We start from the raw sequence: 27,887 nt of genomic DNA on the forward strand, positions 1-27,887 counted from the left end.
GGTGACAGCAACTTGTACCTGTGCTTCAGTTGCCACCGATTCACTGAAGCTGCTGGTGCAGGAGGGTTTGCTACAGGCTGCCAATCTCTGACCTGGAGCAGCTGCTCCTTGGAATTAAAAACACTCTTTAATGACTTTATGAGAGCAAGGCCCAAAAGACCTCACCGTTTATTAACAACCTGGATTAAAAATTACTACTTAAGTTGGAAATGAAACTATCATCACATCATTATTCCAGTCCATTCAAAATGATAATGAATGGTGTGTTAGTTTAAGCTTATATTAATTATTTTTCTTCTGAGCCTAACTACAGTTACATACCTCTGTCCAGTTAATATTTTCTCCTTAGCAGGGTTTGCATGGTTAATAGTCTGTTGGGAAAATAACAAGATACTAGGTAGTACTGTGAAATGTGGCCTCACAATACATGAGAGGAAAAAGTGACAGGCTGGAAGAGAACTGCAGAGATCTGCCCCCGCGGATCCACCCTCGCATGGCTCACCCTTGGGTTACACACAGAACCACAACCGCAAACAGAAATTCATCCAGGCAGGTTTGTCCAAACAAAACCAGCCGCTGACTGCATGCGGTGTTGAGAGCAAAGCAAGCAAAGCTAACACATTTACCTATCACATAACATGGAAACGCATCTGCACTCAAACTTCAGAGGTTAAGAAACAAAACAAGGGAAGAGGATGAAATTCTCACAAATTTGACCAGAAAAGGCTGGTTCCATCTGTAGTACAACAGGGGAAGTTTGAGATGCTGGAGGTTTTCATTGGCAGAAAAACTGCTTTTTAACTGCTTTTTAAGGTCACCTGGGCATCTTCACCAAAGCAAGCAGTATTGCACGAGTCAAAAAGAACACCAAATGATCATGTTACTTAATTTGCCATCATTTGGAAGGGGAAGGCAGTGATGCACAATTGTTTTTTTGCTTTTCTTTCCTCCTCTTTCTAAGCTCATGATGTTTAAGTAGTAACATAACCCCTGACTCTTACCCTTGAAGTGCACAACTACCGAAACAAGATGCAGAGGACTCTGCAGTGCTTATGTTTTAATTCAGGCTAAGTGATACTGAAAATAATTTTGAACTGGAGAAAAAGAGAGCATTTTAGAGCACAGCACTATTTTTTTTCAGAAACCTTTCCTTTGTTCACCTTACAAGAAGCTGAAGCAATGCTTTCCTTGAGCCCCTCTGTACTGAGTACATGATAACGATGAGAACTTTTTATTTTATACTATATGAAATGTCTGACCCTTGAGGCATAATAACGTGCTTAAAATATACTTAACAGTACCCTCTGGCTAAAAAAAGTTTCCAACTCATACTTAAAAAAAAATATCCATTTAGATGCTTACTTTGACTATGTGCCCAGCATCAATGGCAAAAGTGCTTCTGTTTAGAAAGGATGGTTCAGCCAAAATTCAACTTGTTTTTCAGGAATAGGAAACTGAAGGAAAAAGAAAGTAAGAAAAGCCATACCAAGTACATCATCATTCTCCTTTACACTGTAAGTGAATGTTCACGTGTGTGCAAATCTAGCTGTTCAAGCTAGTGCCTGATAGCACTTTCACAATGAAAAACTGCCAGTGCTGCTGTCTAACCCTCATCCCTGTCTGACATTGTGGGTGCAGGAAGACCACACTGGTGGTGACAAAGGCACAGCAGGAACAGGCTTTGCTACTATCTCCAGCAACTTTTCAAACAACTCCATGCCAGACCAGTCACCCACAAGCTTTGAGCATGGTCTGTCTGCTTTTCATTTCCACTACAGTGATTAATAGTAATGTAATTTCACAGAGGCAATGGAATCACACCGAATTATAAGAGACAAGACAATCAGGAAAAACATCTATTTTATCATTATCTCCATCTGTGAAAAAGGCACCTGAAGTGTTTTGGGGAAAAGCAGAGGAGAAAACTGGTCTTCACTTTCCTCTGCCAGACTGAAAAAAGAAAGGTAAGGTTTACAAAGGGCTGAGTTACCAAAACAAAGCTGAGAAAGGGGCTACCATCTCTTCCACCTGATGTTAATAGCTATTACTAGAACTCAGCAGCTGAGCCAGTGTTTCCACAGCCGTTCTTCAAGAGCACAAAAAGGGCAACCTCTCCCCCCCAGCCATTTTTATGAAAAATATGCTGAAAACTCTCACTGGGCAAACCCCATTTTTCAGTAAACAGAATTGTAACCCTTAAGACAGATTTTCTCCAGCTGGCTTTTAAGATCACGAGTACAAATTTGCAGGTACAACCTCTAGATGACAGAACATAACCACCTTGCTACATGTGGCTGCACACAGCTACCAAGGGGCAGGTTTGTGATCCAGGCCTAACAAACACCAAACAGCAAATCAACCCACGGCCAATGAAAAACAAATAGACAGAGTGTGGGGACTTGTGGATAACCGTTTAGAGAAAGGGCCTCTCTTGACATCTGTCTTGACAAACACACTTTGCATGTACATGTGCAGGAAGGAGGCAGGCAAGTCAGCTGTGACGTGTATGCCTCATTTCTTTGAAAAGTTGGCTTTGCACTGTGTTGTTTAGCCTGCAGGAATCAGAAGATATACTAATATCCTTGAAAACTTAGGTCACTTTCTCACAAAACGATGAAAACATGACTATTTTTCCCCCCCCTCTATTCATATTCACTTCTGACTATTGATTTCTACTTGCCCTTTGTTTCTCTGATTCTTGGCCAGCTCAACTCGCAAAGTATTACCCCCGAGGCTCAAGCCTTTCAAAGAGGATACAGCACTCTCTGCGGTTGCTTTATCCTTGTAATCGAGAAAAGCCCTGTGCTGTGCTCCTTGCCAATTCAGTCGTAAAGGAGTTGCATGGAATTCCCTTAAAGCACATTTCAGCTCGCTCACTCTTACGCTGGGAGATATGTTCCCCACATACACAGTAGTAATCATGCCAGATCCCTCTAATCTGGGACTTAAAGAATCACTTTCAACATAATGTTGTCCTATTTGAGCTGAGCCCGTAGCAGCCTGCGGTCTTGTATTTTCAGCCATCGCCTTCTCATTTAACGCTGCTGGTGTGTTGGCATTTGCCAAGTCTGAATGTTCATCTTGGAGGGTAACATCCTTGCCAGTCTGCCTCTCTCTGTATCGAAGACTCTTTAGGATGGGGATTTTTCCCAACATCTCATAGCTGACCTAAAAAGGAGGAAGACAGATACAATTAAGAGATTTCTCACTTTCCAAAAAAAGACGACAACCATCAGGATCCATCTGTGCCATAAAAAGAGAGGAACCTTATTATATTGCTACCATTCAGAGTGCCAGAGCATTCAAAATGTTACTAATTGCTGGCCTGATTCTGAAGTTGCTCCCTAAATACACACTGCAGGATAAAAATAAACATTAGTTACTCTTTAAGCAAGCAGCACAATGTAGATCCAGCAGGAAAATCAAAACCAAACTCAGAACTATTCGATTTTGACATTTATTTATCAGAGTGCTTTCAGATTTGCATTCGCATTGTTATCCCTTAATATTTGCTTTGACCGAGGGCCTGTGCTCCTGATCTGGCAGGATCTTACATGCCTACAGTTCATCAGACCATCAGGCACTTCCATTCTGCAGACCTCCTTGCGCTCTTTTGCCCCAGAACAGGATATCCCGTAGGCTGGGTCGCACAATGGGGAGGGACGATGGTGTTAAGCTTGCAGCTGGGGAGCGTGCCTTGTAGCGGGGCTCCTCTGGGTGTGGGCCCAGCTGGAGGCACGTTCTCTGGTTGTGGCACATCACCGCAGCCTCCCTCTTGTCATCCGACCTCACACACCACCCGCAGCTACTCATCAGATCCCACATCAGTCTGCTGGGTTGGTACACAGAACGGAAGAGCACCCGGACACTCTACTTCAAAACTGTGAACCCTCTTTCCCTTCCATCCACCCCCGGTTCACAAGCAGCTTTTCTGGAAGGGCTCTTCCTCTCAACAGCTGAACCCTATCCATCTCAGGCATGAGATGCCCCAGGCTGCACTCAGTGGCTGGCAGGAAACGCAGTGGTTCCCCAGCTCATGTGGTCTAGTTCTTGGCTTGCAGACTGCAGTTGGAAGGAGGAATAATTCATACTTGGCTGCTGGACAAGCAGAACATCCATCAACACAAGATCCAATTCTTAAATTTAGGGAGCAAAACAGAGCCTAGGGAAGCGATGCCTGAGCTAGCAGAGACCCAAGCTAGTAGCCCACACAGTGTGAGCGAGCCACTCTAGCAGGGTTCTGCACCCAAGCTTATGAGCCACTACTTCTGAGCAGGCTGCGCTGGACTAGCACCAGCATACCCTGGCTAGAACGTGCCTGCACATCTCCCAGCTCAGATCTCGCTCACCTCAGGGCCCCTGGATTCCTGGTCCTGCAATTACAGTCAGAGTGAGTTTGGATCTGGCTGCACCACATCAAGTTGAAAATGTACAGATCTCTAGGGAGAGTAGCCCAGCTCTGAAGTGACTCGAGTAAAATCGAAGACAGGGTGGGGGCAATGTCAGGTTTAGGTAATGGGAAAGCCAGTCAACAGAAGTCTCTTCAATATTCTCAAGGCTCCTCTTCTGAGGAGCAAACAAGTTTTATTTCAGGCTGAAACCAAACAAAAATATAACTTACATAAAGCCTATCCTAGCTCTGTCTTGTTAATACAATATTAAACAGCAGAATAAGACTACACCAGTATGGGTGGAGGCCACCTCCATTCTGCTACACTGCAGACCCAAAGTCAAGGTGTTTGGGATCAGGCCCTTTAAACAAGCAAACTTTATGACTCAGAACAATTTCTGAATAACACTGGCCTGATCTGGCAGCCAGTACAGAGAAGCAAGGACTTCCTCTGGGGCTCTGGGAGCCTCCGCACTCTGAAAGGTACATGCCATTTTCAGATTTTGAAGAGTTATTGCTCTGTGGATTCTTGGACTGATTTGTTTTTCTCAGCCAAGAATTCAGACTGCTGTGTTTGACAGCAAACTCCCCTTCCCTGGGCGATACAACATCAAACCAATGGCTGAAGCCATCTTACTTTGTTTTTACTGGCCAACAATTAGGAACATTTGTTGTCCTCTGTCAAATTTCTATGTGAAATGTAAGCTCTATGCTAATTAAACCAAACAGGAAAAACATTTTTCTATTCTCATGCAACTAATCACTCCTGAGCCCAAAGCACAACTTCAACCTCTTACCAAGTGTACGTACAGTTCCTTTCACCCTGAAATTAAACTCAGTTCACAGGGCATGGACTGGGTGTTTAGTTAGAAAGATCAGTGCTACCAAGGGCAAAGCCTCACCACTTTGTAGATTAAAGGAATGAAAGAGATGGGCACTGAGAGCATAATCTCTGGAACTCCCAGTCTTTCAAGGCCAAACCAAGGAGAGGATTTAGATAATCCAGGGACCAGCATACTCTCTAAGAGACTTCAACTGGCCAGGCTTCAACATGGCCTCTCCTCTCACTAGAGTGACCAGGAGTTTTTGGCACCTGGCTGGAGCTCTTGGAGCTCCTGTTTCAGGCTCCCTGCAAACTCAGGAAGATGCAGTTACAACAGCATATATGGCTTTATAAGGGCTATGAACTGCTGCTTTCTGTAAAAGCTGAACCTCTGATCAAACACCACCCTGAAGTGAACCTGTCATTACCTTAAATTCAGCCCTGTGCAGATATAACTGTAAATAGCCTTTACACTACCAAAGCAACAAAGGCAGTTGGCTTGGCACTTGGGATTTTCTGGTAATAGACAACATTCCGTAAAAAACCTACATTAGACAAGTTCTGACACCGTCAACTGACAACTTTCTGCCACAAAAGAGAGGCAGAGGATTTACCTTAAGGGCTGTTTTCCCTGGGGTCTAGGAGAATCTTTCAGCTGGGCCAAACCTTCCAAGATCTTCCTTATTTTTCCCCACTTTTATGTCAAAGAATGGCGGAAACTGAGTTTGGGATTTCACTTTCAATTCAACAAACCAATTCACTACCTTTTTTGGGGTGCGGGGGGTGAGAGCCAAAAGGGCAAAGGGGGCAGCGGGTGGCAGAGGAGAGGAAAAAGCTTGCTCTGCCCTGTTGCAAAACAGCAAACAAAAGAACTCTGTGGTAGTACAATGTGTTGCTAATTACGATCATGCAAAAAGTTTCTTTTGTCTTGTGAGCTGCGGAGGATTGCAGTGATTTATTTCCATGTGGAGAGAGGCCAAAGATATTCCTCCTCTCTTTCAAACAAGCTGCACGTTTCTTGGTCCTGTGCCGGCTGGTCCCTCCTCCCTAGCTTTGCCTACTGCTTTAGGCTAAGCCTTGGGTTCTACCCCCAGTCTGGTTGATCCAGTTATGCAGACCTGGGCAAACCCAGCAGTGGAAGCTTCTTCCCTTGCTCCCCTCATCTTTATAAAGTCAAGGCCAAACCATTTATTGATGTTTGTAAACTTTGTATTGAGTGTTGGGATTTCGCTAAATGATTGGCTTTGGCAGTGAAGCCAGCTGAAGAAGTTTCCTATTATCCCTTGACCACCAATTCCCAGGCCAGTTCCATACTTCAGCCCTCTGGGGTTGGCCAACAGAAGCGCTTGTGGGTCTGCGCTATAAACTCAGTAACTGAAGTGATTCAGGTTAAAAATAACTCCACCAAAGGCAATTAATCATTTAACAATCCTGCCTACTCCCTGCCATAGCTGGGAGAGCCTTGGGGAAAGAGGACAGCAGGGTAGATGAATTCTTCTGGCACACAATTACCAGGCTATGGGAAAGGAGCTGAGAAGGGAAATGTGGCCCCTTTCTGACTGAAACCTGAAGAAAACAGAGTCTTGGATGCTGAGTGCCAATACAAATCTCCCAGCACTTAACCCCGAGCATCCACTCTCATGACACCTGGTTTGGTCCCAAAACAACGCAGTGGCAGATGGACTTCTGCAACATCTCTGCTGGAACATCAGGGCTCTCTTCAACCGCTGTTATTCCAGAACAGTGAACGTAGCCACTTTCAATATTTAGTTGGGGAAAATGAAAGATGTGTTTGTCCTCTGACAGAATGAGTAATGCTGACCCCTGATACAGTGCAGGCCAAGCCAAACACCACTTTGATTTCCCTGGCAGCAGAGGCGGCGCGGTTCTGATGTACGGCAGATGAGGGAAGGACAGCTATAGGTTGGAGAGCATGCTAGGGCTGCTATTTAATTCTACTCCATGTAGCTACCCTTCTGCACACACCGACTAATGTGGCTCAAGATGGAGACAGATGCTGCTGCCCTGCCCTGGAAGGCTGCGAACAAGACCAAACAGTCTTTACTACAGTGAGTCCAATAGCCCTTCCAAGTATTGAGGCTGGTAGGCAGAAGGTGTTTGAAAGAGTCACCGTTGCCAATCCTGAGGGGTCTCTGACCCCAGACTGTTCCTAAAGGCCTCCAGGGCAGAGCCCACTTTTCATGTTGTCTCCTTCATCAATTGCTTGTTTCAAGGAGCACTGAGCTCACAGGGGTTTAAAGCACAGACAAAGCCAAGACAGCTAGGACGGGCCAGCACAGTCCAACGCTTTATCATTCATTTGTACAAAATGTCCAAATATGTGCACGCAATCCGAGGGCATATTTCTGGGAGCTGGCAGCCCATGAAGTCTGCTAGTGTCCCTCAGGAGAAACTTATGCAACCCACATTTGGAATTCACAAGCAAAAACTGATTCCATGGACTCCACAGCAAGGGTCAGATTTGCAAAGGTGTTGAGACGTTTAACCATGCGTGGAAGCATGCCCTGCTCATGCTATCCCTCCAAAAAACAAAACATGACCAAACCTTGGCTAAAATAATGGCAATTTTCTTCTGATAGCAACACTGTGTCCCTGCTAAAGGTTTTGCCAGCTTGAATGTGTGAATTTTCTGAGCTTTAAAACTTTCCAAATAGTCTATCACAGACCCGAATCAAAAGCTGTTTGTTGTCAGATAGTTTCCATCTCTGCCACTGCATACTAAACTCTTTCAACATCAGACCCAGGGATTCTCCCCAGCTCATTTCATTTCGGGAAAAATCTTTTCCTACTTCTATAAAATTCTCAGCAAAAGAATGATTTAAAAACCAGAAGGAAATGCTTGCTAGAATATAGTGATTTTTCCACCAACTACTCTCATTTCCCTCTTCATGACCCCAAATATTTTAATTGGTCTGTACAGTTTCAATTTAAAATAAGTACAGCGCAAATAACTTCATAATTGTGACAAATATAATAGACAGTGTCACAGATAAAGATCACTGCTACCCATACAAAATACTAAATGAGAAAGTAAGTCGTTTCATGAATTTAGAGTTCCCAGAAACAATGGGTTAGATTTTCAAGACAGATGAAGCCAAATAATTCTCCACTGGCATCCAAATAAAGTTTTCCAGAGTGCTCAGCTCTTAGCAGCTCTTGCTGTCCTCCAAGAGCACACACTGATTTCTCAAACCCCTGAACTCAGATGCAGAAAACTTACCCCTATGCACACTCCCGTACTGACTTTGTATTTAGAAGTGTTTCTAGAGTGCCCAGCACTGATACTGATAATGCTTCTTTGGTATTGATAATATTGTAGCTCTTAGACTTCCTTGGAATTCTTTAAATCAGCATTTCTGTGACTAAAATCACAGCAAGTAATTCACATATTCCTGTTTGGAAAACCTCGACAGCAAGAAATAGCTCAGCTGGAAATTCTGCACTGAAGACTGAAAGAAGGCAACTGAGGGCAAGTCATGCCAATTACCCCAAGAAGGGACTCATTTACTCACAGAGGAACAAGTATTTACCCCATCCCCATATCTACTCCCTTCCTACATAGCACATAAGAAAACCATGCCAAGAAAATGCAGTACCTCTTTGAGCACAGAAATCAAGCCCGGAGACATGGATTTTGTTTGCTGCATAAGTACCTTCTTACCCCTTTTGAGCTGAAAACAGCGTATGTATTAATGGCTATTTATCCTAACAGCTTCAGGAAAGCACATCCTTTACAACAATGCTTAGCTGTAATCCTGTGTTTGCAAACACCTTTAATTTAAGCTCTTAAATCATTGTCTTGGCTTGATCCAGCCATGTTCCTGAAGGATGAACGTTTTTGCAATGTATTTTACACATCACACATCTAAACAACAGAGTTAAGCTACTTTGTGTTGACAAAACACCATAGTTAGAAGTGGGTTATTTATTTACTCACTACCTCTTGGTTCATTTAGTTTTGCTCTGAGGAACAGGAATGCACCAGTAAATCCAGGATTTCAAGGAGAAAAGGATGTAGAGAAAAGAGTGAGAAAAGGATGTAGAAGCAGCCAGGAAAAGTCAAAGGACAAACAACTTAAATAACCCGTATCAAATCCTGCATTTTTAACACCCTGTCGATTAACTGGACCTCCCACCTCCAAGACCCTCTGTGCAGGAGTTGATCATACAGTTACCACCACAACCACAAACAAAACTTATACAAGTCGTTCAGCTCCCTGTGAAAGAATAATGCTCGTTTCTTTCTTCTTTATATAGACACAACACTTTGTTCTCCTCCCAAAGCAGAAATGTAATGATTACCCCTGCTCTGGCTAGTACCCTCCAATATTCTTATCTAATCAACACATGATCTGAAGAACAGCCAAAAGCAGTTTTAGGTGTTAAATCAACATTTAAACATTCAAATAAAGGCTCAATCGTGTAATGTGCTCCATTCTCAGTGAAAGCTGTAGAAAATTCAGCAAGTGTTGTATTTTTCAGACACCACCACTAATGCAGAGCTGTGGCAGGTACTTCATTAGTTTATAAGGCATATATTATAATACTGATCTTGATTTTTTTTTTTCCTCTGAGAAGCAAAGAAACACAAAGGTAAGATCAAATTTGATATGTCGCTTAGGACTGACTGACTTTTCATGAGTGGCAAAGGTTTCACAAAAAAGTCAACAGCCCCTGCAAGAGACTGTGTTCCCCAGACCTTTGAAAAATGTCGCTGCTAAAGGGAATGAGACAGAAGAAAAAAAGTCTTAGCAAGGCCACTTATGAGACTGAAGTCTGACACTAAGACAGACAGACTGTGATCAAAAGTATGTTGGCAAGATGGATGGAGCACAAGGGGTAGGCCTTCAAAACAATTACATTCAATAATATCCTAAAAAAATTATGATTCAAAAATAATTCAATGGAAAAAATGCACTAGTACAGACAGAGCTTTTATTTATTTATTTATAACCTCAAATCCTCAACCACAGGCAGGGTAAAATACTCTCCCAGCATAGGAATAAAAATAGTACTGGCTAGAATTGTTTGTTGTAGATACATTACCTTAACAAATTTAACTCTTTTTGCTAGTTGGCAAGTGCTTAACAAACAACTCTTGATTTCCCTAGAAGCATTCACTAATAATTCCTCAGCGGTTTCTGCAAGACATGGGTGTACTATTCCTCATTTCAGTGTTCCTACTGTTACTCAGTCATGCAAGATGACGTCTGCTCCCTAACTGGATGATTTTAGGAATGAAAATCTAATGACAAAGAAAAAGTTTTCCCAGCATGAACTTCCAGTAAAACAATTCACTAAATGCTTTTCTGAAACCATTTGTGAAGCTGCTAAAGTTTCTGACAATCCTGGGGAGGTGGTGAGCCAAACCCATAAAACAATATTTGTCAATAATGATTCACGATTTTAAGCAGTATAAAGTCGCTATTCCTCCACCTGAAAACAAGCTCCAGACAAATTCAGCTATCCTTTGAAAGTTAATCCCATACAGCCACTAGGTAAACAGCAACATACCAGCCACTAGGTCACGTTTTCCTTTCACCACCACAGCAGCACATATTCCACCCATTCCCCACGGCCTAAGGCCATGAACTCCTCTCTGTGGTACCATCTCCAGAAAATGAACAGAGCCAATTTCAATGAGCACTGAGGAATAAAACACATAAGGTGAAGAAGCCCCTCAGCTTATATAGACTATTATAATACAGCAAACGACTACAAGACATGATGTCTACCTTAAAAATCCACGAACGATGTTTCCAGGGACTCTCACCCTATAATTCATTTGATACAGCAACCTCAGCTTCAGTAACGTAGTTCTCCTCCTCACCATTACCACTTAAAAAGTGCTGAACACAGATGCCATTGTTTCATTCATCTGACAAACACATTTGCTCATTTTCCAAGTGTTTCTAATACAACAAATGTGTTTATATGTAAAAATGGGGGACTTAACAACAGAATGTCAGTACCAGTAAGCCACTTTTAGCAGAGGTAACTTGCCTTATGCCATATTATTCCTTGAGGTTTCGGTCGTTTGCAGTTAGTCTTGATAGTTCTCGTTGGAGTGAGTATATAATCCACGGTTAAATCATGATCATCAAGAAGCTCTTCTGCTATGTCAACCACCTACAAGGAACGAGCGATGTGATAAGTAGTTAAAACCAAATTCACTAAAATTGTGCACCATTCCTGACATCTCACAACATAGGAAAATCTGTCAATGACAGTGGAAACAAAGATGCCACTCCAACATCAGGCCAAGTCTCTTCTTCAGACACACCACTCAGCAGCACACAGTTCTGACTCGTCACTCGGGAGCGGATGTTTTCACTTGCCTGACAGTCATGCACAATAGTAACTACAGGTGTATCCTCCTGCACTGCACCCATTGACACCATCATTGCATATTCCATGTCTGCATAACCTTCCCCTTTTCCAATTCTCCAGCCTAAAATACATAAAAGTAAACAGTGACAGTAAATGCAGAAACAGCAGAGTGAAAAGGCTGGTAACTGTTAAAAGCATGCAGTCAAACTAAGCTGTCTGCAACAGATAAACCAAGCTCAGAACTTGGGAAAAATTCAGATCAGCATCTCTCACAGAATGCAACTTTCCTTGTAATCAGCACTGAAATTTAAATAATATATTAGTTTCAGTGAACTCCTAAAGGATCCCAGGAGCCTCCCATTGAGAATAAACCAAATTTAGTCCAATTCAATTAACACAGAAGCCTATTTACCCACTGAAATTAGAACCCTCTCTCCATGTCAAACATAGGTTAACTTCACGTGGGTGAAGAGGAGTCTGGGTCACATACAAAAAGCATGTAATTTTTAGACAATGGATAAAGTCAGGGGAGAATTTTTCACCACCAGCAAGTGTTCAAAATACTAGAAAACGCAAAATCTGATCCCCAAATAGATACTGAATCAGCAGCTGGAACACATGTCCTTTCACACACCCTGTGAGAGCAGAGCAGATCCTCTGAACAGGGAGCCCTCTTTGATTCTTTAAAAAAAAAAAAAAAAATTTGTCTGAATAGTTCTACTGAAGGCCAAAACACCGGCCCGCATGCTCTAAACCACACTGCTGTGTGTCCACTAAGTCCTGCTGGCATTGTTGTAAAGCAGGCATTGATTCCTCCTGGTTGGAGCGGGATCAGTGACTTGTCACACAGAAGAGACGGAACTCAAGACCGTAATTCAGTTCCAGAGACAGGTTCAGGTCTGCCAAAAGGAACACGCAGTGTAGCCTACTGACACTGTGAATCGTGACTTGGGACCCTCCTCCTGAAAAGCTTACAAGGCTTTATCTTACCTTTTTCAGAGACAGCCACTGATCCTACAACAACCAAGTCCACTCGTGCTTTCCCATCAAGACCTACAGGCACACTGTATTCTTTTATACCCTGCAAGAAAAAGCATAATTGTAGGTTTACAGAATGCACAGTCTTCCAACCAGTGAGGCAGAAATTCAGAATATTTTGATAAAACCAAGTAACTCCCCACATTTCAAAGTGTTTCTTCCATGTATAGCCAAGCTGTACATGTCTGGAAAGTTATCCTCAAGGGAATCCTAGAATAGATTCCCTACTACAGTGACAAGAATTTTGGCACACTTCAAGAAGAGCTAAAGGAGGTGGGCACTTTTTTAAGCAAGGTTACTTATTTAGGATCAAAACCTCATACTTTGAAACTCTTTATTGAACATTTATTTCTAAAAATGAGGGCAAATGACACTTCCTACCCTACTAACTTAAAGTTGTAATATGCAACTTCATGCCCATGAGGAATATCAGAGCACTACAAATTCTTAAATTAATTTTCACGTGCAAATCACAAAGTTAATTTAGACACAGCTACAGCATAAAGATGTTAAGCTGCTTTCCTGAAGTCACCTAAAATGCTTTACTGAAGCACAACCAGGCACAGGAGCTGGATCACTCTCCATTTCACACTGCATCCACCGCACTGGCAGTTTCTCCACACCTGCATCTTTAAAAGCACCTTCCAAAGCTGCCTACATGTTCCCCGAGACCGCATTCCTCAACACTTTCCTGGGTGATCATCATTCAGGATGTGCCACGGCTATCTTTACCAAAACCTTCTATCTAAGATGCTAATGAACAGAAGAACACACCATTCCTGACAAGTGGAAAGAAAAACCTTACATAGCCCTGTCATCCTTTTTTTCTCCCCCTCTCTCCCTGCTTTTCCCCACCCAGCCCTCTTCAGGCTCCTCTCTAAAGAACACATGCCAACAAAATTCTGCCCAGACCTGCAGAAATTAAAAATGGTGCTTACTTAGGTTTTCAAATATCAGATTTAGAACTTTTTAAAAGATATCTTGTGATTTATTCACTCTTAATATATGTGTACAGCGTAATGTAAATCCTCCTCACACCAGCACAACTTTGTGCTAAGTTGGTCCTCACAATAAAGAGGCAATCATTTTCTGTGTAGAGCACAAAGCCAAAAAGATCAGTAATTTTCCGCTGACTATCAGTAATAACGCTCATTATCCACTTCACAGGAGTGTGCTAAGAACTGTTTGCACAGTGCTTTGTAAATATAAACTGCTAATAGCATTTATTCATTAGTACCCTGGTTGAGAGAAAAACCAGACACATGGTGGTAAGATCACAGATCAGATATGAGGCGCGAAGCAGGTCAAGAGAAAGGTCTCTTTCAAAAGTGCTCTTCAACCCTGAAAAGCTTAATTAGTTAATGACTTTAATAGAACTTCCAACAAAGAAAGTCGCTACTAATTACCATCCATTTACAACCCTCAGTTGTATACAGGATTACTGTAGAACTTTATTGCCTTTAGCAGGAGCTAAAGAACAAAATAAAACCTATATAGCTGGCCTATTCATTTTGTACCAGTTACGTTTTTCTATCAAATAAAGATGCATATAAAATAACACAAGTTTCTCTGCCAAACGACTTTAGCTGTACAGTATGGTATTTTAACACCAGAGGGCAGCAACATACCACACTTCAAAAGAAAACTTAACACACTTTTGTACCTCGGTTGACACAAATGACAGAATTAATGTTTCTTTAGATTTAGGATTCTAAAAGAACTGATCTCTCCTATTTAGTAACGTCTAGTATTTTACCAACCAGATTAGGTGAAAACTGTAAACGCTGAAGTATTCCTTATAGGGTTCACTAGCTCAAAACTGCAGAATACAGGACTACTAATTCTAAGTCACCTATGAAAGTCGCTGAGAATGTTCCAAAAAGCATTCACAAAATATCGATACCATTCTGATAATAAAATATAGCAAAAAGACTACATTTCCTCATGATTTAAGTACCAACAAAAAAAAATATTAATGGGGGATGTGTACACAAACCCAGGAATAACATACTAGTAGAACAGTATTTCAGGTAGCATCTGGTTTTCCAACTTCTCGTTGGACTATCATAACTCAACACTCTTCACAAGTTAATTCAGACCCTTCCCGTTTTTCATTCCTACTTGAGACGTGGCACATATTCGCAGGATCTCCTTAGTTGCACCTGAAGGCGGAACAATCTTATTGAACAGCCCAGTTCTCAGACGTGGTGTGGGAACCAACAAAGTCTTCCTTGCCTGTGTAACAAAAGAAGTTATCACATTAGGAGGTGGGCTCATTATGCACTAAAGAAATATTTTTACCGTCCCGTAAGCCTTCACGTGGTCAATCATCTTACTTGCTACAGAGCAGTTCACATTGTTGTGTAGCGCTTGTAGATGAAGCCCCTTCAGTACAGCAAAATTCTAGATGAGATCTTATTTAAGAAATAGATGGCAAGACATACCTATTGATCTGAAGGGCGTGTCCACAAATGAGCTACTCGTATAAGCGAGTGAACACGCATTGGGTTGAGGTAAGTCTGTCACACATTCACCTTGTGATAAACACAAGGCAAATTGAGGCAAGGCTACATGTTTCGGGGAATAAGAATAGAATGATGGTGAAACAGCTATTGCTCTGCAGAAACACATTAATTTCCCCAAACCCTACCTGCACCTTCACCATTTGCCAAAAAGGCAAAGACATCCTTACATTACATGAACAACCTGTCGAGGGTTAGGACCTGTAAAGCTCCTGCCAGAGACATGGCAGGTGTTGACCACGAGCTGCTGCCGAGCGCTGCTCTGCTGTCCCACTCTCCTCCTCAGGGGTACAAAGGTGCGTTACCTGCAGCACAGCCAGCCGAACACCTTCTAGAGGTTTGTCAGGATCCACTTTAACCTCGTGTGCTCTGTTGAACACATCCAGCTCTTTAATAGAGCAGCAAGCCTGGCGAGACCCCTGCGTGAAGAAAGGAATCAAGAGAGAAGAGAATACGTTCACTTACTTCCAGTGTTAGAAAGCGAGCGTTCTTCTGGGGAGCATCGGGATTTATTTTTACAGTATTGGCAGCTTTGAACTCCTGTAAACCCAGAAGCCTTGTCGCAGCGTGGGAGGCACCCTGTTTTCATAAGATATCAGTGCATCACCAAGGAGTTCACAGCAGAGAAGGGAAATTTACACTCTTTCATCCTACAGAGAGGCTGATTTCCCCAGATTTCAAATATGAGGGACATACTGCTAATTTTGTGATGTTCTCTATGAGAAACCTGCACATACTAAAGGATGCTGAGTGCTTGATTAATACCTTGCAGGCCTCAGAAAAAGAGGGGATCCAGGTACACTCACTTTGCCTGACTTCAGCCTCATTCTCACCTCACTGAAAGCCAGAGATCAACTTCACTTTTTAGTGATGAATACAAAGAGATTCCTTTAAACACAAGCTATAGTCACAGATTCTTTTAGGTGAAGACTTTCTGGACAAGGCTCTCTCTTTAGAGAGACTACACTGAACTCAGAAGATTCACTTCTTAAGTGAGGTGCTCAAGCTTAGCAGAGCACACACTCCCCTTTTAATTTCAGCTCTCATATCCCCCTAAGGGCATGATAAAGCCTCAGGCTTCCTCCACGTGCTTCTGCACCTATTTTACCTCAGCGCCAAACTAAGGCTGAATATTTCTGCCAGTGCCTTGAGCAAAAGCAGAGCCAATCTCCTAATGCTGCTCATGGGCTAAAACACCCAGCACACATCCCCACAATGCTATTTTCATCATCATTTCTTCAGCAGATACATGGCTGCACACCTTGAGCTTGGATTAGAACAGGCAGACGGTAAAGTGGTGCCCTGAGTAACTGAATACTTTGAAGTTTTATTTCTTCCTCCCACCCATCAAACTAGTGACACAATGAAGCCAGAGCAGGAGGAAAAGTTCCCTCCACCGCAGCCCAGCAACGCTTTACAGAATCACAGAATCATCTAGGTTGGAAGGGACCTCGAAGATCATCTAGTCCAACTGTCAATCTAGCACTGACAGTTCCCAACTACACCATATCCTTAAGTGCTCTGTCAACCCGCCTCTTGAACGCCTCCAGGGATGGGGACTCCACCTCCCTGGGCAGCCCATTCCAACACCTAACTACCCGTTCTGTAAAGAAATACTTCCTAATATCCAGTCTAAACCTTCCCTGGCGCAACTTAAGGCCTTCACCCAGTGATAACTTGGCCACCACTCACGTTTTATCAACACACTGTATGTTCCTAGGCTAGGCCCTGTAAGATGGGTGACCTCAGCTGAACGGACCTGCTGAAGGCCCTGGGGAGTGAAATCCAGTTCTGAATGCCTCAGTCTCCCCATCCACAAATATTTTTATCGCCTTCACAAGGTGTTTTTGTGTTCACTGATAGAATGCAGCACGCACCTGCCACATCTCGTCGGGTACAGTTACCTGCACTTCTTTACTTGCTAGAGATTATATACACGTGCTGTTTGCATCGTGACGTTTTTCAGAGCTCTGCCGCGCTCTGTGGTCACTCACCAACGCCGCGGACCGCGGGGAAGTGCGGCTCACAGCTGCCTGGTTGGGGGCTGCAGCGACAGGCAGGGAGCAGGCAGGGAAGGGCGGGGAGAGGTGGGGGAGCCCGAGGCCTGGCGGGGGAAGAAGGAAGCGGCGCAGACCCGCTGGCGGGTCGCCGTACCTTGAAGTTGGGGATGCGGCGGTGCACGGGCCGCGGGAAATCGGCCAGGCCGCTGGCCTCCAGGTAGTCCCACACCTTCTCCCGGACGTCCCCCTTGGAGGCACCTGGAGGAGGGCAGAGCTGAGGGCACGGCCGGGCGCCTCACGGGGGAGCGCTGTGACCGCCGCCGGGCCGGGCCCTCCATCCCCCCCCCCCCCCCCCCCGCTCCGCTCCCTCAGACCAACGATCGCCCCTCAACGGCCGCGCTCGCGCTCCCCCCGCGCCGCGCCGTGACGTGACGTGACGTAACGTAACCCGCCGTCCCGCCCCTCCGCGCGCGTCCCGCCCCTCCGCGCGCGCACCCCCCCTCACCCGCGCGCAGCCGCACGCCCCCCTCCATGGCGGCGCGACCGGCGGCGGAGGCGAGGGGCGGAGCCTCCGCCTTAGCCCCGCCCCTCCGTCTCCCGCGCGCGCGCGTCTACGGCGGTGCGGAGCGGTCAAAAAGCCTCGAAGGCGAAGGGAAAAGGGAGGGTGTATGGGAATGGCTGGGCTGTCCGGGCTGGGGAAGGGTCGCTCTTGGCCCGCGTTTGTCTGGATGAGGTGAGCCCCCGGGGAGGGGGAAGCCTGTGCTCCCGCCGGAGCCCCCTTCTGCAGTGTAAAACCCCTGAGGGGAGCTGGGCCTAGTGCGGGGCCCTTTCCTCAGGGCATCAGGCCTGGTGGGAGCGGTGTGTACTGAGGAAAAAAACATTGCTGCACGCAAAATGCGCGCCTGGGACGGTCTCAGCTCCCTTGTCTGAGTGTCTGGGTTGGCGGGCAGCTTCCAGGCTGTAAAATTCCAGAGGGCTGCCAGGTGTCTTCCTGCTTGGGCTCAAGGGGAGCCGTGTGAGGGGTCACACCCCCCAAAATCTGCAACAGCATCGCCGTTCTTTCTGAAGTTAAACATAGAAAGGGAGATGCAGTACCATTCATGTGAGAGTGCCCCCCCCCAGCGTTATAGAAATACCATGGTCTTTGGATCAAGTGTTATAGCTGGGGAAAAAAACACCCTACTTTTCATAAAATAAACTCCCAAATCAATTATTTTTCCATTTAAAATTGGGTGATCATGAATAAAGAAATATCCAGCCTTTAGGTGGGCTTCCAAGTCTGCCAGCTTTCAGAAAATACATTTCTCACTTGCATTTAATAGGATAGTAAATGATTTCTTTGCATGATTTATTATTTATAGAATTAATGTATTCGACAATTACCCCAAGAAGAGGGAGGACGTTGAGAATCCCGACATTCCTGAGCGGAGTGGGATGGAAGGGTCATGGGAACAATGAAACGGAGGTTTATTTTAAAGTGTGTCAGGGAAGAGGGAGGAGAAACAGCTTTTGAATTTGGTTTCTAATCTGCTTGGCTTGGATGCTACCAATACACATCCACCGTCAGAGCTGACTGTTGCTCTGCCAACCAAAAAGCGGAACAAATTCGGATGCTCTTCTCTGAATAGTTACAGATGTAGCTGGGCAGATGCAAACGCCTTTTCTCTCTGCGGCTGCTGTTGATTGCTGAACTGTTTTTTTCGCAGTGCGAATCAAAGGCCAGGACTCTGCTGGGTTCAGGAGTCTTTCCCCCCCAGCTATGTGTGTTTTTCAAACTCGGTTTAATATCAGTGTATTGCGCTAAATGCTGTGGAGCAGCTGCGGTGAGCCTGAGGCTTCACCTTTCCACCGAAGTCCCTCGTAAGCATTCAAAGAAAGTACTTAGAGCCCTGGTTCTGCAATGGGGTGCATTTAGGAAGAGCCTTTTCACTACCTCAGAGTGCTGCTGGAGCCAGTGGGAATCCGTCCAGGCATAATAGACCACCCATGTGGAGCTGGGCCTAAATGTTTGAAGCTCATTCCTCCACTTCCTACTCACGGAAAACTCCCAGCGACTTTGATATCTCTGCGGGGAGTTCAGGATCGGGCCTTTGGTGAGCAATTTACAACCTCTAATGTAATTCAGCATCGTGATTTGCACTCCCGGGCTGCGAGTGCTGACGCTGTCCGTCTGTCCGCTGTCACCCAAAATCGCCACGCCGCAGCTCATGGGACTTGTTTCCACTCCAACACGCCCTCTTCCTCCTCTCCTTTGAGGAAGGGAAAGCGAGGGAGGTAGCAACAGTGCTGTTAATTAATACATTAACAATCAAGGGGGGGCTGAGATCCTACCAGACCACCTACCTCTCCCTCCAACCTCCATGCAAGACGCTCAGTAAAGCTGTTCCTCACATGGATTTGGCTTCCAAAAAAGAGAGCCTGAGCTCGCTTTCCAGAAATCAGGGTACTTTGCCTTAAGCAAATGAGGAGTTTGCTAATAGGTGATGTCTTTTCTGCTGATTCCATTCTCTGCTTTGATTCTACAGGTCTGAAATTTGCTCCAAATTACTTTTCCAGGGTCTTTCCTATCACATGTACTTCAGCCTTTAGCATCAGCTCTAGCAGCCTGGTGCAGCTCATACGGATGCCACTGGAAAGCCTCTTTCTTCAGCGGGAGGCAGATAGGGCCACCAACATCCTTGTAATTGGAATTAGTCTACTGAAGGTGCCCGAATCACTTCTAATATCCATTTTACCAAACTGAATAAAATACTCTAGTGAAAGGGGTTAAGAAAAGGATCCTAGGCTTTCATACAAAAGACAAAATGCAGCTCTTGCTTGAAACACCCACAATTTGTGAAAACACCTAGAGAGAGGGACCACCAGATTAATACAAACCCTGTGAACAACGTGGAAAGAAACGCCTTGTGCTGCAGGAATCGTTTCTCTGAAGTGCAGGCTGAACACACAAGGGCAGCCCCGGAAAAAAGCCAGAATGCACCCAAAGAGGAGTGCTGAACTGGCGATATCACTCTGCTGGGTTTTCAATATTAAAATTAAAAATTGGCTACAGGTTTTAAAGGCAACAGTTTTTAACGAGGTTTTCATTCATACAGCATATTAGGTGGGTCCTAGAAACTGGTCTTTTGGACCACTGTGAAATGGATTTCCATGCGTGAATAAACCGTGTATGACTGAATTTCTGTGCTTATGAAATAACCCGGCAAAGGAGGCACATTAGGGCAGGTGGGGCTGGTCTGGACTAACCTGTTTGAGCCCAGCAACATCGCCTGCTGCTGGAAAAGATGTGTGGGGGCTGTGTCAGCCCCTGTAGCCAGCGGTGGGTGCCCTCTCCTGGGTTGGTCACCAGTACAGATGCAAAACTGGTGAACAAGCAGAAAGCCATGTGCATCGGTAGGTCTTAGCTGGACTGGTGCCACTGATTACATGGCCAAGACATAGCTTCTCCTTTTCTTTCTTTTTTTTTTTTTTTTTTTTTTTTTGCCTTTCTTTCTCTCTCTCTCTTTTCTCTTTCTTGATCTTTTTCCTTTCTCTCTTTCTTTCTCACCTTCTTTCCTTCTTCCTCTCTTTTGCTCTTTCCTGCTGTCCTCTCCTCTTTCTTTCTCTCTCTTTCCTTCTTTCTTCCCCCTCTCTCTTTCTTTCTCTCCTGTTCTTTCTTTCCTTCTTCCTCTCTTTCTTTCTTTCTCTCTTTTGCTCTTTCCTGCTCTCCTTTCTCTTTCTTTCTTTTTTTCTCTCTTTCCTTCTTTCTTCCCCTTTCTCTCTCTTTTGCCCTCTTCCTGTCTTTCCTCCCCTCTCTCTTTCTCTTCCCTTCTTGTTTTCTTCCCTTCCTTCTTTTTCTCTCTTGCTTTCTTCCATTCTCTCTCCTTCTTTCTGCCGCTCTCACACTTTCTTTCTCTCTTGTTCCCATTCTCCATTCTCTTTCTGTCTCACATATTTCTTGCTCTTTCTTTGTTGCCTGCTCACTCACTCGCCCTCTCTTTCTTTGATCCTCTGTCTCATTTCCCCCCCTCTCTCCTTCTCCCCTCGCCTCCTTTCTCCTCATCTCTCCTCCTCTGGCTCCCTCTCCCCATCTCCCCTCCTTCCCCGCCCAGTCCCCCCGCACAACCGAGGCCCCGGGGCGGGCAGCCGGTGCCGGTGCGGTGCCGGGCCGGCGGTGCAAGCCCGCCGCTTTCCCCTGGGGGGCAGCACACGCCGCGCAGAGCCCCCGGGGCTGGCAGGTGAGCGCTGCGCCCGCCGCCGGGGACCGGCCGCCGGGGACCGGCCGCGCCGAGCACCCGCCCGCCCGGGGAGCCGGGCAGCCGGAGAGGGGAGAGCCCCTGAGGAGGGGAATGGGGTCAGGTTGTTGCTCTCGGGTGCTCGCCAAAGGCAAATAAAAGCAGCGGAGGGCAAACCGCCGCCTCCCCGGCCGCGGCCGTCCCGGTATCGCGGGCAAACGCGGCTCCCGGAGCCCCGCAGGGGAAGGGGGAGAGAAAAACCCGCCGTGCCTGGGGAGAGGGAGCGTTTTCCCCGTGCCTCGTCCCCTCTCGCTTGAAAGGACTCTCCTCTCTTTGCGCTCCCCCGTTTGGCTATTTTTCATTATGATGAATTTTTCTGTATTTTTTTTCTTCCTGCAGTTTGAAGTTTGGGCTTTTCCGAGCCCGTTGATTCAGTCTCGGTTAAGTCCTCAGCTGCAGCAAGCAAAGACCTATTGCTGCTTCTTGGTTTTCTGTAGAAATTCATCTCAGTAAAGTTTTTAGCCGAGGAGAGGTAAGATTCAATCAAGGTTATTTCTCGAGAGCGTCCCAGGCTTCTAGGAAGGGACAGCTCTAGGACGCCGCAGGGGTGGCATTCGTCAAGCTTTTGCAGTTAAAAATTCCTGCCTTTTAAGAAGTTATATTGTTTAATAAACCCCGTGTGTTTGTGTATGCTAAGATAACGCCCTAGTTTGTAGGAGAAATATGATTTCTTTGAAAACTGAAGATAAAACCGTGAAGTCGTTCTCAAATTATTCCAGGGGGGGAAAAAAAAAAAAGTTTTCTCGGTGGTCGTACATTTACATGCAAAGTATCAACAGACCTCGCAGAATTTACTATCGGTTTAAAAAAAAAAAAAAATCCCCCGGACGTTTGCTCGGTTGCTGAAACCCTCGCAGAACATTTACATTTATTTCCATCAAAATGAAATAACAATTTCGAAGCGTCCGGCGAAACTTTCCAAGACAATATTTCCACGGCGGATCGCTTTTAACCATACCTCCTTGTAGAAGAGCTGCCTCTTATTTTTTGTTTTTATTTTTTTTTCACTGCCTATCGCATAAAATCGTTTCCTTTCTTATTAAGAAAATCTCCGGTAATTAACAGCGCCGACGAGCTCCCACGGCCGGAGCCGGCCGCGGTCTCGTCCCATCGCCCCGGCTGGGAGCGGGGAACGGACTCTTTGTACCAGCAGCCAGCAAAAATCACAATCTGACTTTGGGGGAGAAAAAAAAAATCTTTGTTTAAAGCTTTACGAAGCCACACAAATTGCAAGGAGGGAAAGGCACAATTACAGTGTAAGAAACCAAAAAATCACCGCTTAGAAATCAGAGCCGGCGCAGCCGGGCTCGGGGGAGGCAGCGAGAAGGAGCCCCGCCGAAGTGACAGCTAATTAATTACAACCTTATCTTGGTCTCTTCGGGCTCGAATCGATTTTGCAGTGGCTAATTTATATTTTTTTTTGGGGGGGGGGGGGGAGCGGGGAGGGGGGAAATCGCAGTTTCCCACCTTTATTTTCTCGCTGGGCAGATCCACGCTTCTCCCGGGTGGGACAGGGCAGCTCGCAGCAGTTTTTCCCGATACCTGAGTTTACACTTGGTCGCCATGCGTCCCTAATTGTCCCCCTCTGATTGCCTCTAATGAAATCATTAGAGAGAAGGCAGAGGGGCGGATTTCACAGGCACAAGAAAATCCGCCTCAATGGCCGGAACGAAAGAAAAAAAAAAAAGAAGTCACTTCAGTGCGCTCGCTGTTTTCTTTTTAAAAAATATTGATAATAAAATACCCTCAAACTCCCTCGAAGCGGCGGAGGAACCTCTCAGCCCCCAGCGGCGGCGGGGCCGGGGTGCGAGGGGCAAAGCGGGGCGCGATGCCACTCGCCACCGGGCGAGCAACCCGGTGGCCCTTCCCGGCGTCAGGCGAGGGACCGCCGGGCCGTTTCACTTAAAATACATATATTTAGAAAAAGGGGGAAGAAGGACCTGCCCGGCCCAGGGGCACCGTTATGTCGGTGCGGGGATGAGCGCGGTGTCGCGACTCCCGCCGTCCTCGAGATCAACCTGGCTCCAAGGAAAGTGCTTAAAAACTTTGGCTTTTTGGGTGAGGCGCGAGGGAAGGTGCCGCGGGCGAGCAGAGCCTCTCGGCGCTGGCTTCTTTTGGGGCCAAAACGTTAAAATTATAGAAGGGGAGGAACGTATATAACTTTTTTTTTTTCCCTGCGTGTGTATAATTTTAGAGCGGCGCGCGCGCGCGTGCGTGTGTGAGTGTGTGTGCGCGTGTGGCGCGTGCCTGCGCGGGAGCCTCGCCAACGCCACCGCATCCCGCCGCCGCCCTCCCATTGGCTGCGGCGGCGGCCCCGCGCTCCCCCATTGGCGGGCGGCGGCGGCGGGGGGCGGGGCCAGCGGGGAGTAAAAGCGCGGCGGCGGCGCGGGGCGAGTTTTGAAGCTCCGCAAGCGCGGCCGAGGAGCTCGGCGGCTCCGCGCCACCTTCCCCCTCCCCCCGCACCCCCCCGCACCCCTCGCCAGGAGCCGGCGGGGCCTCGCGGGCTCCGGAAGATTTCGGGCGGTTGTTGTGACAAGAACTGGGTTTCCGCAAGGCTGCTTTTTTTTTCTTTTTTACATTTTTTCCCCTTTTTTATTATTATCTTTTTTTTTTTTTTTAAATAATTCCCTTTTCCTGCGAGGACAGGGCCCCCCCGCCCCCCCCCCCAGCTCCGCAGCAGCGCCCGACGCGGGCCGTAGGTGTGTATACAAGAATCACAGTAATAAAGAGGGAGGGAGAGGCCGCCAGAGACCACCCTGCCCCCGGCGACCCGAAGGATGCTGCTGCGGTGCCGCTGCTAGAGGACACGCTGGGATTTAGCTCGCCTCTGAGACTCTCTCTCTCTCTTTCCCCCTCTCTCCCCTCTTCCTTCTCCGCAGAGGACGGGGGGTGAGGCCCTTCCACCCTCTTCCTCCTCCTCCTCTTCCTCTCCTCCCCGGCCGCGGGAAGCCCCTCTCCATGATGCAGGCTCGCTACTCCGTCTCGGACCCCAACGCTTTGGGAGTGGTGCCGTATTTAAGCGAGCAAAACTACTACCGGACGGCGGGGACGTACGGCGGGATGGGCAACCCCATGAGCGTCTACCCTGGCCACGCCGAGCAGTACGCGGCGGGCATGGGGCGCTCCTACGGACCCTACCACCCCCACCAACCCGCCGCCCCCAAGGACCTGGTGAAGCCACCGTACAGCTACATCGCCCTCATCACCATGGCCATCCAGAACGCCCCCGACAAGAAGATCACGCTCAATGGGATTTACCAGTTCATCATGGACCGCTTCCCTTTCTACCGAGAGAACAAGCAGGGCTGGCAGAACAGCATCCGCCACAACCTCTCCCTCAACGAGTGCTTCGTCAAGGTGCCCCGCGACGACAAGAAGCCGGGCAAGGGCAGCTACTGGACCCTGGACCCCGACTCCTACAACATGTTCGAGAACGGCAGCTTTCTCCGCCGCCGGAGACGCTTCAAGAAGAAGGACGTCTCCAAGGAGAAGGAGGAGGCCCGGGAACGGCTGCTGAAGGAGCAGCCCAAACCCCCCGGGCTGCCCGGCGCCGACCTCCCCAAGGAAGCCTCCTCCTCCTCTTCCTCTTCCTCCGCCTCGGCGCCGGCCTCCGAGAAGAAAGTGGTGATCAAGAGCGAGACAGCATCTCCCGAGCTGCCGGTGATCACCAAGGTGGAGACGCTGAGCCCGGCCAGCGGCGGGGCTTTGCGGGACAGCCCCCGCAGCGCTGCCTCGCCCCCCGCCGCCGCCTCCCCCGAGGCCTCGCTGCCCGAGCATCACCCCGCCGGTAACGGGCTCCCGGGTTTCAGCGTGGAGAGCATCATGACCCTCCGGACTTCCCCCGCGGGGGATCTCAGCCCGGTGAGTGCCGCCTCGGGCAGGACGGGCGCCGGGATGCCGTTGGGCTACCCACCGGGGCAACCGTCGGGCTACAGCGCGGCGTGTAGCCAGGCCCTGGACACTAGTGGGAGCTACCACTGCAGCATGCGGGCCATGAGCCTCTACAGCGGCGAGAGGCCGGGCCACATGTGCGTGCCCCCCGCACCGCTGGAGGAGGGGCTGGCCGAGCACCCCACGGGTGCCCCGTCGCCCCTCGGCACCCTCAGCTTGCCCTCGGGGCAGGAGGGTGCGCTGGGGAGCGGGCATCCCCACGGCGGGGGGGCGGCGGCGGCGGCGGGGGGGGGACAGCCCACCGCCTCCTGGTACCTCAACCACGGGGCTGAGCTGAGCCACCTGCCCGGCCACACTTTTGGCTCCCAGCAGCAGACTTTTCCCAACGTGCGGGAAATGTTCACCTCGCACCGGCTCGGGATGGAGAGCGCCTCGCTCAGCGACCACCAGGTGAGCAGCAACTCCGCCTGTCAGATCCCCTACAGATCCGCGCCCTCCCTATACCGCCACGCCGCCCCCTACTCCTACGACTGCACTAAGTACTGAGTAGCCGCGACCCCCCGCCTAGGGCCACCCGCCAAAAAAAAAAAAAAAAAAAATTTAAAAAAATTATTAATTATTAAAAATGATCAGGAGAAATAAAACCACACCAAACGCTTCAGACGCAGGAAAAAAAAAAAAACAAACAACCCAACGAAAGAACAAAACCCAAAATAAATCTGACAGCTTCCTCGTGGAGCTGGGGGCCACAGAGTTTGCAGATCCCAAGCCCCGTTTCGGGCCTCCTTAAATTCCAAGCAAGTAAATTCTACTTGAAAAAGGGGATCTCTCCTTAAAAAAAAAAAAAAAAAAAAAATTAAAAAAAGGAAAACTCTATATATATATGTCTATCTAAAAGTGGCAAATTTTATATGCTAAAGTATAGGGGGTCTCAGAAAAATAAGTTATGGACCAATATCACAACGACCATTATACGTTTTAAAAGAAAAAAAAGTATATAAATATATATATATAAATATATGTCCTGGGTATTTTTTAAGTTCTCTGTTGTGCTGTAAAAAATGTGTGGATTTCTAATCAGGCTGATTTTCAGAGCCATTAATATAATATTTAAAGTTGAGTTCACTGGATTATTTTTGTCTCGCCCAACGATTCCTAACTTCCAAATTAATGACAAGTGATTTCTTCTTCTGTGTACAATTATGCAATAGAGTTTCTTTCGTTTTAGAGCTGTTCTTTCCGCAAGACGAGGAAATAATTTATTTTTTGCTGGTGGATTTTTTTTTTTGAAAGAAAAAAAAAAAGACAAAGTATCTGATACTTTTTTATTATTATTTACGACGTGTGATGTTTTGTATAATAGATTTCACCGTGACCATTCCTAAGGACTATTTGCTTTAACCTGCTTCAAAGTTCGTTTGTCTTATGTGGTCCTAATTGTTGTACTTACCTTAAAATAAATCCATGCTGTTTTTTTCTGCTCCAAGTCTGGCGCTTGTCTGTGTATATACATGGGTTTTGCAGGTTTTTTTCTCCTTTCACCTTTCCTTCATGGGGAAAACTGGTTGTTTTCAAAACAAAGTCGTTTTTTCTGGAGCCTAAAGCTTTCTCATTATGATTATTCCTTTGATAAAAGGTTTAGTTCACGTGCAGAGCTGGAAAATACACATCTGCAGGGGGAAACGAATTAGGCACCGTGGGGGCGGCTGCGTCTGAGCACCGGCTCTCTCCCTCGATCCCAAATCCTTGGCCAGCTTGAAATTTAGGGACATTTTCCCAGACCTCCGAGGGGGAGAACTGGGCAAAGAAAAGGAGCCGCAGGGAGGAGGATTTCTGCTTCCCCTGCCCCGTCCCCGCAAGCGCAGGCCCTGCGCGGTGCTTCGCGTGTCTCAGCGCCCGGAGCCGGCTCTTTCCACTACAGAAAATAAACAAAATCCCTCCCCCCCCCCCCTTTTTTTTTTTTTTTTTTGAAAGGCTACGAGTGGGTGAGGGTGATAAGAGCGATCGGTTGAACCCGGACTCACTGCGGAGTCGCAAAACAAGGCGGAAAGTTCACTTCAGAATCATTTAACCGTTTTTAAATCCTCTCCCGTGTGAAGATTTGGCTGATTTTAACCTTTTCTTTATCTATTTAACCTCCAATTCGCAGTGCAGGGCACTGACACATGTCGTGCCTTCTCCCCAGATCAACCTTAACCTGTTAAAGCAGCTTTACCCAAGCCCCGAAGAGCGGGGGAATCGCGATGCTCAAGGCAGGGAAATGCCGGTAAAACCTAAAGCAGACTTTAGGACGGCTCTTTGGGACTTCTCAAGCCCAGCTTGTTGGAGCCCGACTCCTTTCCCAGCTGCCCAGACGCTGCAGAGCCTCAGTCGTCCAACGTTTCCAGGGAAAATTTGCCGGCCGTGCCCCCCTTCCACCTCCCGCAGCCCCCCCAGTACCCCTCGTAGCCCCGGCTGGGTCAGAGAGCGGTTGTACCCGTGGTAGCCTGTTCAAATCGATGATATAAATTGGTTTTGATCGGGTAGATTTCACATGCGCTAGAAAGCTGGCAAAAAGCACTGAAACTCTCTATTTAAATGAGAAAAAATGTCCGAGCC

At 47.0% G+C, this 27,887-nt stretch overlaps 2 protein-coding genes and 1 long non-coding RNA gene across 4 annotated transcripts; 1 reads left to right on the top strand and 2 right to left on the bottom strand.

Annotated features, from left to right (window-relative positions):
• Nucleotides 1-126: 126 nt before the first annotated feature.
• Nucleotides 127-17,700, bottom strand: MTHFSD (methenyltetrahydrofolate synthetase domain containing). Of its 2 annotated transcripts, none has more exons than XM_074839766.1 (8): nt 17,630-17,700; nt 17,279-17,382; nt 15,430-15,543; nt 14,724-14,837; nt 12,555-12,645; nt 11,573-11,685; nt 11,238-11,363; nt 127-3,168 (listed from the first exon to the last, which is right to left on the bottom strand). In XM_074839766.1, exons 1-8 carry the CDS (start codon nt 17,655-17,657, stop codon nt 2,653-2,655), a joined length of 1,206 nt encoding a protein of 401 aa, XP_074695867.1. In that variant the 5' UTR covers nt 17,658-17,700; the 3' UTR covers nt 127-2,652. The 2 variants fall into 2 exon arrangements, with proteins under 2 accessions (XP_074695867.1, XP_074695868.1); XM_074839767.1 differs by lacking the exon at nt 15,430-15,543 and adding an exon at nt 15,590-15,703 and having other exon boundaries at nt 17,630-17,666.
• Nucleotides 4,493-10,980, bottom strand: LOC141929824 (uncharacterized). The gene is made up of 3 exons (XR_012625107.1): nt 10,749-10,980; nt 9,175-9,197; nt 4,493-4,594 (listed from the first exon to the last, which is right to left on the bottom strand). It is a non-coding gene; the product is annotated as an uncharacterized LOC141929824 (long non-coding RNA).
• A 5,789-nt stretch (nt 17,701-23,489) lies between the features above and the next one.
• Nucleotides 23,490-26,775, top strand: FOXC2 (forkhead box C2). The gene is made up of 2 exons (XM_074839423.1): nt 23,490-24,097; nt 24,278-26,775. Exon 2 carries the CDS (start codon nt 24,357-24,359, stop codon nt 25,833-25,835), a length of 1,479 nt encoding a protein of 492 aa, XP_074695524.1. The 5' UTR covers nt 23,490-24,097; nt 24,278-24,356; the 3' UTR covers nt 25,836-26,775.
• The last annotated feature ends 1,112 nt before the right edge of the window (nt 26,776-27,887 follow it).

The sequence above is a fragment of the Strix aluco genome, chromosome 14 (genome assembly GCF_031877795.1).
Source record: "Strix aluco isolate bStrAlu1 chromosome 14, bStrAlu1.hap1, whole genome shotgun sequence".
NCBI lineage: Eukaryota > Metazoa > Chordata > Aves > Strigiformes > Strigidae > Strix > Strix aluco.

Excerpts from the sequence above, each read along its gene's own strand:
- MTHFSD (XM_074839766.1), bottom strand. The coding sequence starts at position 17,657 with ATGGAGGGGGGCGTGCGGCTGCGCGCGG. Across the intron at positions 12,646-14,723 it reads GAATATGTGCCACGTCTCAA|GGTATAAAAGAATACAGTGT; the intron begins GTAGGAATGAAA and ends TTTTTCTTGCAG. Across the intron at positions 11,686-12,554 it reads AGTGGCTGTCTCTGAAAAAG|GCTGGAGAATTGGAAAAGGG; the intron begins GTAAGATAAAGC and ends TATGTATTTTAG.
- FOXC2 (XM_074839423.1), top strand. The coding sequence starts at position 24,357 with ATGATGCAGGCTCGCTACTCCGTCTCGGACCCCAACGCTTTGGGAGTG.